Below are 12,176 nucleotides of genomic sequence, written 5' to 3'. Positions count from 1 at the left end.
GATGGATTGTGTTGTAAAGTGCCTTGGGGGGTTCTAGGACTCTAGAAGGCTCTATATCAAATACAGGTCATTTACCAGTTTCTTGGTCTAGTAATGAGGTAAAGATAAACCAAACACAACTGATCCAACATATATTTTAATAAAATGTGCCAGATCATCTTAAATCTTAAACGTTCCACACAAAAAGTGTCAGGAGACAAGAACAGCAGCAAGACTTGGACAATAAACTCGAGGAAGGAATCATGTCGTTTTACCAACGCCGGATGTGTTTGTCTGTCTGGTTGAGACTTTCCCGATGAAAATAAAATCAGTCCAAAGCAGAGGGCAATCGAGGGTGTTACTAAAGGGAGGGGGAGAGAGTTAGTTGATGTTCTTTGCTGAAGTTCAAGGCACTAGAACAACCCTCATGGTGTTGGTGTAACCAGAGCCTGGGCGCCAGCCGGTCACGACAAGGGCAACATCACCGGACTTGAAGAATTTACGATGTTTTCCTGCAAATTGATTGAAAAAGAGTTTAAATGAAAACCTTATTTTCTCTATTATGTCGCTAACTGACTCTCGTGTTAACAAAACATTTTCCACTCACCAACTTCCAAGGCAAAGTTCACGCGCTGGTCGACGTCCTCCGCCCAGACGTCGTTGGCGGGCTTGGTATAGAGCACGGGATAGACGCCGCGGTACAAGTGAGCCTGGCGGGCGACCATCCCACAGCGCGTCAAGGCGATGATGGGGGCTCGGGGTCTGTACCTGGACAACAGGTGAGCAGACCTGCAGGGAGGTTTATCACAAAGATTGTAGTTAGACCTCAAAGCAGTCAACTCTTTGTCTCTATCAGTTTCTAAGGACAACATGAAGCTCTTTCTCTGGGATTTGCTGATTGTTGTCTGGTGTTGCATTGAGGGCTAGCAGCCTTCACCCGCAACAAAGAACCGCGTGAGTCTGATTAGAGACAGAGAAAACCAAAACTCGGAGCTGCACGAACCCTTTCAGAGACCTGCTTTTGTTAGAGCAGAAAAATCAATGATATCAGTTTTGCTGAGTCCAGCTGACGGTGCTGTGTGTTCTCTAACTCATGCTGTGAAGATGAACTGAGAGGAATGAACATGGAGTTAAAATTAACTTGTAAAATATCAGGGCTCAGATCTCCAAAGGTCACAGGTTGTGAGTGCAGTGATAGTTGGCCCACTTTGTCAGAGCAGAGGGGTTTGTGTGGGGGAGGGCGTGGAGGCGGCGGGACAGAGAGGAGTCACAAAGCAGCAGTGGGAGGCTCCATGAGCCAGATCCTTCAACACACCTGCCAGTCTTGGTGAGAACAATGATGGCGCTGGCACAGCACTTGAAGGAAGCCTCGACAGTGCCGATGGCGACAGTCTCTGTGGGGTCGCGGGTCAGGTGGGAGGTGCGACGCAGCTCCTCGAACATCTGCCTGTGGAACATGGCGGCTTCGGCTTCACGGGCGATCTGAGAACACATAAGGCAAACATTTAAAAAACGATTGCATCCGTGTCAGCTGAACAGCTGCTTCAGGTTGTAAATGACCAGATGAAGGAGTTTTGAGTCTGATTAACATTTGCATGAATTGTTTATCGATATTTGAATCCAACAAAACAAAGCGTGGTCTCAGAGCCAGTCTCACCATGTGCTGCGTGCGCACCGCCTCCAGAGGGTAGTCTCCCTTTGCGGTCTCACCACTCAGCATGATGCAGTCGTTGCCATCCAGCACAGCGTTGGCAACGTCGTTGGCCTCAGCGCGAGTAGGACGAGGCTTCTTGGTCATGCTCTCCAGCATCTTCATGTAAACAACAACACATTTGGTTTTCCATATCTGCAAAGACCTTTTCTTTCACTGCTAGTCTATAGATGATGACAAAGACCTGTGTGGCACAGATGATGGGCTTGCCAATCCTGTTGCACCTTCCTGTCATCATCTTCTGAGCGACAAACACCTTCTCTGTTGGGATCTCAATGCCCAGGTCTCCACGGGCCACCATGATGCCATCACTAGCCTCCAGGATCTCATCAAATCTATTGGACGAAAAGAGAAATGCTGATGATCACCTGCAAGAGCTCTTTCAAGGCCTTGTGCTCCTCCACCGACCTGCGGACACCCTCGTGGTTCTCCAGCTTGCTGATGATCTTGATGTCTTTTCCTTTCTCGCCCAGCACTTTCCTGACTGCGTGAACGTCGGCAGCTTTACGAATGAAGGAGGCAAAAACCATGTCAATGTCCTGCTCCAGACCAAACTGCAGGTCCTGAATGTCCTTCTCAGACAGAGCTGGAAGGTCAACAGCCGCGCCGGGCAAGTTGACACCCTTCTTGCTGCCCAGGACGCCACCATTCTCAATCTCACACACCAGGAAGTCACCGCCTTAAAACAGAAAACATCTGAGTAACACTTCCAGCTTTTATTACAAAGACGGATGAGAAGAAAAGAGCAGCTGATGGTTTATATGCTCACCGACTTCCTTAACCTTGAGAGAAATAAGACCATCATCAACGTAGATGTGGCTTCCAATCTGAACCACCTTGGTGATGTTTTTGTAGTCCAGCCAGAGAGTCTTCTCATCACAGTTGTCCTTGTGCTGGTCATCAAGCGTGATCTTAATGGTTTCACCCTTCTTGAGCTCCACCTCAGCAGTGCCGCTCTGTTATTATAAACATTACAGACTTTATTTATTCCATACAAATTAAAATGAGTTCCCCATGAGGTGGCTTTGCATGAACTCACGCCCTTGATAAGACCGGTCCTGATTTCTGGTCCCTTGGTATCCAGAGCAATGGCTACTGGCCTGTAGTCAACAGAACCCGGCCCAAAGCTCTCAGTTGCCTCACGGATATTCTTGATGGTCTCAGCATGATACTGCAGAAACATTACGATGTTGGAATATTAAAAAATGTCATTGTAAAACTAGTCTGAATAGATTATACAAGCAATTACTGCTCAGACGTTATTTATTGTGTAACTATGGTGGATTTTTAAATAGAGGCAAATTCCTTAAAACTTTCTCTAAACTGAGGAGTTAAAAACTATCTACAGTAGTTGGGATACTGACTGTTTATAATTGTTCCACAGAAACATGCTTTTAAACTTCTGAATTGTCCTTTTAAGAAAGATCTTGAGCCTTTTTTAGCTGCATCCTGTCACAAAGACATGATGATAAAACAGTATTTTAGCACCAGCAAGGTGATTTCCAGCTGAGTATTCTGAGTCAGTTGAATAAGCAGATCCTTCCTTTCAGGGTCTGTCATATCTTTGCTTTCATTCCTGGCAGTTCTTTGTCGTCCGACTATCCTCAGATTTTCTGTGCACACTCACGCCAACATAGCCAAAGTTCAAAGCTGAAAGACCTTTTTTTAACCCTGAAGCCGGCTCACTAGGGTGGTGGTTTGGGTTTTGCGTGACACAGTGTCCCTAAAAAGCTGAAGCTGTTCAACAACAGGTGGTCAAATTTTTATCACATGACCCTCAGCTTCCCTGGGTTTAAAATAGACAGGCTACTAATGGGTAGAGCCATGAACTATTAAACACTTGTGATGTATAAACTAGCAGCCCTAGCATGAAGAAAGTTAATATTACGCATAAAAACGTGTCATATAGAGGGAAAGCAGTGCAAACTCTTCAGCACCATCGCTCTACTCCTCCGTCTTGTTGTGCCTTCTACTCTTGCTGTTGCTGTGAGGGTGATGTCTATTTATAGCCGTCCTGACAACTGCTACATCAATGAGACGGAGGTCACGCTTATTTATTTCTGCCTGTACAAAACACACATTCACTTAGATGTAATCTTTTAAAATCAAGATTATATAATGAAATTAGATATATTTACAGTCTGATCCACTGCTGCACCTACTGCTTTACGTTAACCTTTTAATATCCTGATCGTAATTATAATCATCCACTCAGGTGATCGTAAACAGAGCCCTGACTTTTAAAGGTAAAGGGTCACTGGTTTAAGGTCAGCCACTGAACAGCCAAAAATCTTAGACACAGCCTCGAAGGGCCAACTTCAAACTTACAGATCCCATTACAGACAAGAGAAATGTCTCACTGACTTCCAACTGTGAAGTATAGATCGACACTGCATCGCTCGCAGGGGGCAAAGAAGCTGCTGCTGCACTAGAATCCTTCTTCAGCATGCTGCACTGTCTGAAATGACCTCATACGTGACATCAAGGAAGGTTATTTGTTTTTAAAAGCTGCTGAAGGATTAGTTCCTCTCAGTGTTCACTCACTTCATGCGTGCCATGTGAGAAGTTCATTCTTGCAATGTTCATCCCAGTTTTGATCATTTCTTTGGCCATCTCCACAGATCTGGAGGCAGGTCCTACAGCCAGTGAACACACAGGGGCACGTAGGTTAACCTAAGTGTTAATGACAGGGAAACAGACCAGCCAAGCTCTGGCAACTGTTCTGACCGATTGTGCAGATGATGCCGGTGTTGCGAGACATGGCCGGTTCGGAGTCGATGTCCAGCAGGCACATGTGCTCAATGAGAGTGTCAGCCACGGCAGCCTGCAGCTGCTGGGTGTGCATGATGGAAGAGCCGGTGTCCTTGGACTTAGACATGGCTGGATCTGTGTCTGCAGGAAATGTCCTGAGGAAGACAGAGAAGGAGACAAGGGACATGACAGATTCGAGTCATGACTTTCACCTTGGCTTTTTATTGTTGATTGTAATTAAGTTTTATGTTGCGAGAAACGAGTGAATAAGAGAAAAGTCTACCTGAATATATTGACTTTTAATGGACACTAAAATGCCTTTTGCACTTTTTACTAAAAGGTTGACAAATAAAAACATGACAGTAGAAAATTAATGAGCAAATCATCCCAGCAAAGTGACATCTAGAGTTTTCTGGTGCAGAATAAAGCACACAGTTTGTGCAAAAGGCAACAACAAATTGGATCATCCTGGCAACATTTTCCTTTATTCTAACTGTATTTTTGCGCAGCTGAAAACAAATGAGCTGGTTTAGTCAGACAGAAGTGGACAGTGTTTCCCACATTCAAATGCAAAGATTATTGATACTGATAAGGTATACTAATGAGGGAAAACGTGCAGAGAATGAATGCAGTAGATGTGTGTTGTATGTGCTGCTCCACACATAGATAGCCTATTTGTAAACAGAAATGGTTTAATAACTATTATAACAAAAAACCTACAAATTTTAAATGTTCGTTTGTCAGTTACTTAAAGTCAGCGAGAGTAGAGTTTTCTAAATCCTGATAACACAACACGAAAAAAAAAACGAAAAAGCAGCGTGTTAAGAGTTACTTTTCGGTCTGTCTAGATGAACCGAATCTCCTGGTTGTTACTCACCTTCTGGGTGAACTTTGCAGGGAACCAAGGCGCCGCCAGCTCCGCTGGAGCACCAGCGATTTATTTCAGCAGGGACTACGTTTTTGTGCGGAGCAACAAGAGCCGCTGGCGCAGAAAATCGGTAAAACGCAAGGGCGCCCCCGAGGAGTACGTGGTCAGGGGTGACCATGGCCACCCCTACAAAATTCCTGCCCCCCAGCAAAAGCCAGTGTTAATAAATCACATTAATGTTTACTCAAACCATACATTGATTTTGCTTATTCAAGACATAATTGTGAAACAAAATAAAAATAATACAATTAATGAGTAAAGACATAATCAGAAATAAATACATATGCTTCTGCTGCTCACCATTAGAAACAAGTTTTTATTTCTATAGTTTTTTGTGAACACAGCAACAAGTGAATTAAACAAACAAACAAACAAACTAACTAACATTTTAAAATAAAAATTGAAATGACATTTTAAATAACGGAAATGTATTTTTCTGAAATGTTTCTGTTTGTAAAATTAAAGTTAAACGTTTTGGATACGTACTGTATTTTTAATAAATGGTACATAAAAATGAATAAAGGGGCAATGCAATGCATCGCCTCAGGCTAAACTCTCTCAGAGTTACCAGAAGAATCAATGTGGTGTGCCAACCCAAAAATTTCTTTGGCCCCATCTGGCCACCTCTATCAAAAATTTCTGGAGGCGCCCCTGAAACGGACAAATTAAACTTCTGACGAGAGTTAATCAAGTGTTAATCAGGTCTGATGTCTTAACTAAACAATAGTTGTTATCACATTAACATGTCTAATTTAACCAGATGCGACTTATTTCTGCCTCACCAAACTGAGCCTTCTATAATGTAGCTGCATCATTGTTATTGTGGATGGGTGACACTTTATTTATTTATTGTAACTGTAAAAAGAGCAGAGAGAAAAACTGCTCCTTTTTACAAAATAAAAGCAGCATCATTATCATCCTGCTTATAAACTTTCAAATAAAAACATATTTTCATTTTTTATGACCTTCCTAATCTGAATTTCAAACTAAAACAGACCCTATCTTTGTGATAAGCGTACATTTTCATATTTACCCAAGACACTTGATTTAATACATTTTTGAGGCTACATTGAGTGGTCTTGAATCTTTTATTTCCTTGTTGAGGTTGTTTCCTCATTTTACACCATATACATTAATACCGAGATTTATACAGTGTTTGAATTTCTGTAATACATGTCGTCGTCGTCGTCGTCGTCTTCCTCCGCTTATCCGGGTCCGGGTCGCGGGGGCAGCATCCCAATTAGGGAGCTCCAGGCCGTCCTCTCCCCGGCCTTGTCCACCAGCTCCTCCGGCAGGACCCCAAGGCGTTCCCGGACCAGATTGGAGATGTAACCTCTCCAACGTGTCCTGGGTCGACCCGGGGGCCTTCTGCCGGCAGGACATGCCCGAAACACCTCCCCGGGGAGGCGTCCAGGAGGCATCCTGACCAGATGCCCAAACCACCTCAACTGGCTCCTTTCGATCCGGAGGAGCAGCGGTTCTACTCCGAGTCCCTCCCGAATGTCCGAGCTCCTCACCCTATCTCTAAGGCTGAGCCCGGCCACCCTACGGAGGAAACTCATTTCGGCCGCTTGTATCCGCGATCTCGTTCTTTCGGTCGTTACCCAAAGCTCATGACCATAGGTGAGGATTGGGACGTAGATCGACCGGTAAATCGAGAGCCTGACTTTCTGGCTCAGCTCCCTCTTCACCACGACAGATCGGCTCAGCGTCCGTATCACTGCAGACACTGAACCAATCCGGCTGTCGATCTCCCGATCCCTCCTACCCTCACTCGTGAACAAGACCCCGAGATACTTAAACTCCTCCACTTGAGGTAGGACCTCTCCCCCGACCCGGAGGTGGCAAGCCACCCTTTTCCGGTCGAGTAATACATGTGTTGATATGAAAAAATAACTTTCTTTTGCGTATTAGGGTTTTGAGCATTTTTATTTTGTGGGATAATAGAATAAAGTACTTTGCTTTAATATTAATTCCACATGACATGGCTATTTACACTTAACTGAATAATTATTTCCAAGTATAATGGTACCAGGTGTAGTTGTAGCACTTCCTGTGTAACCAGGGACAATGGAGGTTGACACTCAACTAATTCTGAGACTTTCTGTTTCACTTCTGGTTTTTGGAACCTGAGGATTTCCTTTTTTTCCATTGGCCACATTTGAAATGAGATAATAATAAAAATAAATGGATGTGTGCTTATTAAAGCTTTATTAAACAACCTGCAGCTGTGGAGACCCACTTTATGCTCATGGGTTATAAAAGGATTGGAAAAATATACAATGCCAAATTTCAGAAGATAAACATCTAATTTCTAATGAGTTTCTAAGTACTGTGTGAGGAGAACCAAAGTTGGGTTCAGTTGGTGATATTGCTCCTGGTTAAACACACTGACTCTGCTCCAGTGATGACCCTTTTCTGTCAAATGGGTCTTCATAAATAGGTCTGATGTGTTCCACTGCTCTAGTCCAACTTCTCTCTACATGACACAAATACAAAATTCTTTAAAATTCTCCAACATCCAGTTCTCCATCAATCAAAGGTCTCTGCTTAGGGCTGCCCTTCCTCTGAAGCGTTTGAACCACCACCTGAAGGTTTCTCAGTCGAATCCCATTGACCTGCCAGTTGCTTTGCTCAAACCAAACGAACATTAGTCCAAATGGTAGGTGTGTTAGGAAGTCTGAGAATCTGCACAGGAAACACATCACTTTTAAAAGTGATGCAACCCCTCCATCCTGTATCCTCCCATAGCACCCTCACAGACGGCCTCTGGGGACACAACCTTAGACCTTCTCTTAATCCATGAAGCATACTAGAGATGGACAGCCAATCCCCAGGGCCTCCTAAGATGCTCCACAAGAAAGGTCAAATTATTATTGATAATTAACTTGTTGCGGTTTTGTTTACATCAAATTTCACCTTTAATCAGAAAAAATTACTGAAACATTACATATCTATCTATCCATCTATCCATCTATCTATCTATCTATCTATCTATCTATCTATCTATCTATCTATCTATCTATCTATCTATCTATCTATCATCTATCTATCTATCTATCTATCTATCTATCTATCTATCTATCTATCTATCTATCTATCTATCTATCTATCTATCTATCTATCTATCTATCTATCTATCTATCTATCTATCTATCTTTCTTTCTTTCTTTCTTTCTTTCTTTCTTTCTTTCTTTCTTTCTTTCTTTCTTTCTTTCTTTCTTTCTTTCTTTACAGTCTCCCCTCAGGCTGTAACACAGGACCCAGCTACACCCGTTGGGACGTCTGGTCGGGGTGAATCATGTTTACATTCAGATCCGTGACTGCTTCCTTGCAGCATTAGTAACATACCGTCAAGGTAAGAAAACCAGATCCTCCTGTCTGAAGTGTAGTTATTTGTTTACTGTATTTTTGCATGACCAGCATGTGTGTATTTATTTTACAGTAATATGCGCACCATTGTTGTTCAGCATTTAGCGTCTCTGTGTTCCCAAATACTTGAGGTAAAGCATCAGAACTACACTGAAACATCTAAAAAATAAAACTGCATCTAAACTTGAATGAACAAGAACCAGATCTCAAATGAGTGAATGCTTTCAGTTGAGTGCTGTGATACTTGAACTCTACAATGTTCACCTGACCCAAAAGAAGTAGCTGTCGCTAACTCCTCGATGCAGTTTATGTAACATCACAGAAAAAGTTGGAAACACTTAAAAATGTCATGTCTTTGCAGGATGTATTTAGTTTTTATTTTTTTATTTTTACTGTAATCCAACTAAATCCCAGACCTGTACATTTGTATGAAGTAAGATAAGAGCTGGTGTTTATTATTCTAGCACATCGATTGCAATGCACTGAGGAAAGAATCTTCTTGAGTGCTGAATCCACTCTGCACCCTTTGCTGTGATGTCATCACAAGCTGCATTCATGGCTTCCAGCAGGGTCATTTGGGTGTGTGGACACCAGTTATATTCCTTCCACCTCCAGGAAGAGAAAAACTCCTCAATCGGATTTAGGAACAGATGGAGGAAGATACTCTACAAGCATCCTGTCATGTGCTGCAGACCAGCGCCTGACCACAGCAGAGTGGTGGAAGCTTACATCATCCCAAACTACTACATACTTTGTGCGACTGTCATCAGGCTAATCCCTTTCATTCTCAGGGATTATGTCCCTATAGAGACACACCGCTTTCATCAGTGTAAGATAAAGTTCATCTGAGAAAAGTTATTTACACACATTTTCATGTGAACACAATAAACATATTTAGAAAATGGATGTACAAAATGTTTGACATGTTCAACAGCTTTATGTGTAATGACACAAGCAATGAAATGAATATTATTAATTGTGTGAACAATGACTATTCAGCCTGTACAAGTAGAGTTCGCTTTGACAGACTTGATAAAAGCAAGTCAAAAGTGATCATTTACAGATATTTGAACTTAGTTCGTGGCTTTATGTCCAAAAGCACATGCCATTGGATGAAATGAACATGAATCTGCCACTAGGATGCACCCAAATGACTGCACGTTGTGTAGGCTGCACTATCTGTTGTGCAAAGTTTATTTCTGTTGTGAGAAATGCACCAAAGTGACCAAGAAAAGCTGTAACCTGTTTATGTGTTGCTCTGAACACCTGTGTGGAAACATCTTGACTGCAGCTCCCTCTAGTGGTGAACTGGGTGAAGTGTGTCTTTGTGTTGCGTTACAATCTTGCAGATCAAGTACAAGACAGGTTCACTTTGAGTTAAAAACTCGGACACCCTGCTGGTATTAAAATAAATACATATTTATTTTTCTAATCTTGCATAATTATCAATGATAACTGAAACATTTTAAACCAACAATTCAAGATATGAATTGATTTTAAGGTAAAACAAATCTGAATGGATCATTTTTATTATTCTGGATGACTTATTATAACCTGCCTCACAGATCTATAATTAGTTTTAGTAAATTAAATTTAACATGAGGACCCCACAGTAGACTGAGAGATAAGCTGAGTGGCTTTACAATAATTCATGTAATTTTTTTAGACTTCTAAACCAACAATAAAAGCTGCATGTCTGCAGTTGTTATTTTGTGCATAAGAAGCTTTATTTCTTTTTATAACTCTTATATTTTATTTAGCTACAAATAAAGCTAGACAGAAATTTTACTATAAAGCTAGATTCCTCACAAACACCTCCAGATGCTGTCACATTACTCCCATTCTCACCTGTTTTCACTGGTTATCTGTTCAGTGCTGGATTCAGTTCAAGATCTTAACTTTTGTTTACAACACCTTGAAAGGTCCAGCTTCCTCTCATCTCTCTGAACTACAAAAACCTTACATCCCTTCCAGATCCCTGAGATCATTGCTACTCCTGTGCATCCTGAAGATGTGTTGTAAATGTCATGGGGATCGGGCCTTCTCATTCGCTGCCCCCAAACTCTGGAATGCACCCCCGCTACATGTACGACAGGCCCCATCACTGGGTCGGTGTAAGTCGGCGCTGAAGGTCTATTTTTTTCCTTAGCTTTTGGTCAGTGACCTGGCTTTACTGTCTTTCAGACTGATTGCCATTTGTGTTTTATTCTGTGGAGCTTTCTCTGCTTTTATTTTTATGTTTAATTAGCTTTTATTTATTTAGTATCTCATCTTTTGGCTTTTGAATTTTGTCTTTTTACTATGGAGCTTCTCTGTTCCTTGTTGTGCAGCACTGTGGTCAGCTGTCATGCTGTTTTTGAATGTGCTTTTTGAATAAACATGGTATGGCATGCTAAAGAAAGAAATGTTTATGTTTATTTATTTGGCAGACGCTTTTATCCAAAGCGACTTATAATTTTTAAACTATAGGGCATGTTGTGATCTGTGGGGGACACCGGAGTACCCGGAGGAAACCCACACATGCATGGGGAGAGCACGCAACTCCATGTAGAAAGGCCACAGCCGAGTTTCGAACCTGCAACCTTCGTGCTGCGAGGCAACAGCGCTAACAACTGCGCCACCATGCAGCCCTGACTTCATTGTATTAAAAATTAGGATTTCATTGGCCTGAGTATTACAGTTTATTTTCAAATATTCAATTCATGTTTATTTATATACAATATACATATCCATCTATACAACTGTACAATGTTCAGCGCTTTGGGCTTCCTGACAGGGTTGCGGAAGGCGCTTTATAAATAAAGCTTTGATTGATTGATTGATATATAGCGCCAAATCACGACAAGAGTCGTCTCAAGGCACTTCACATAATAAAAATTCCAATTCAGGTCAGTTCATTAAGCCAATCAGAAATAATGTTTCCTATATAAGGAACCCAGCAAATTGCGTCAAGTCACTGACAAGTGTCAGTGACTATACAGCAATCCTCATACTAAGCAAGCATACAGCGACAGTGGAGAGGAAAACTCCCTTTTAACAGGAAGAAACCTCCAGAGAATCCTGGCTCAGTATAAGCAGCCATCCTCCACGACTCACTGGGGATCGAGAAGACAGAGCAGACACACACACACACACACACACACACACACACACACACACACACACACACACACACACACACACACACACACACACACACACACACACACACACACACACACACACACACACAAAGACAAGTAATGTGTCTACAGTTATATTGTGATGTCTTAGTAAATATTGTATTTGGTGAAAGATAAACTTTATTGTATTTATCCTAGAGGATCTATAATTAAACAGATAAACTAGTATTAGCACATCAAAAGTCAATGAAAACAAAAAGTTATTATCAGGAGAGGGAGAATGTTTTAGTGGTTAGCAGCAGTGTGCTAGTCG

At 42.0% G+C, this 12,176-nt stretch overlaps 1 protein-coding gene across 1 annotated transcript; it reads right to left on the bottom strand.

Annotated features, from left to right (window-relative positions):
• Positions 1 to 120: 120 nt before the first annotated feature.
• Positions 121 to 5,449, bottom strand: LOC107388617 (pyruvate kinase PKM). The gene is made up of 11 exons (XM_015964205.3): positions 5,319 to 5,449; positions 4,418 to 4,596; positions 4,235 to 4,326; positions 2,730 to 2,861; positions 2,460 to 2,646; positions 2,099 to 2,369; positions 1,875 to 2,025; positions 1,637 to 1,789; positions 1,295 to 1,461; positions 587 to 768; positions 121 to 491 (listed from the first exon to the last, which is right to left on the bottom strand). The coding sequence occupies exons 2-11, from the start codon at positions 4,566 to 4,568 to the stop codon at positions 385 to 387; spliced, it is 1,593 nt and encodes a 530-aa protein (XP_015819691.1). The 5' UTR covers positions 4,569 to 4,596; positions 5,319 to 5,449; the 3' UTR covers positions 121 to 384.
• Between the last annotated feature and the right edge of the window lie 6,727 nt (positions 5,450 to 12,176).

Source organism: Nothobranchius furzeri, chromosome 4 (assembly GCF_043380555.1).
Source record: "Nothobranchius furzeri strain GRZ-AD chromosome 4, NfurGRZ-RIMD1, whole genome shotgun sequence".
Lineage (NCBI taxonomy): Eukaryota > Metazoa > Chordata > Actinopteri > Cyprinodontiformes > Nothobranchiidae > Nothobranchius > Nothobranchius furzeri.
The sequence above is the reverse complement of the archived record's forward strand: the minus strand, read 5'-3'. Positions and strand labels throughout refer to the sequence as shown.

Coding starts and splice junctions, on each gene's coding strand:
- LOC107388617 (XM_015964205.3), bottom strand. CDS start 4,568: ATGTCTAAGTCCAAGGACACCGGCTCTTCCATCATGCACACCCAGCAG. Junction 4,327..4,417: donor CGGCATCATCTGCACAATCG/GTCAGAACAGTT, acceptor CACTGGCTGTAG/GACCTGCCTCCAGATCTGTG. Junction 769..1,294: donor GTTCTCACCAAGACTGGCAG/GTGTGTTGAAGG, acceptor ACCTCCCTGCAG/GTCTGCTCACCTGTTGTCCA.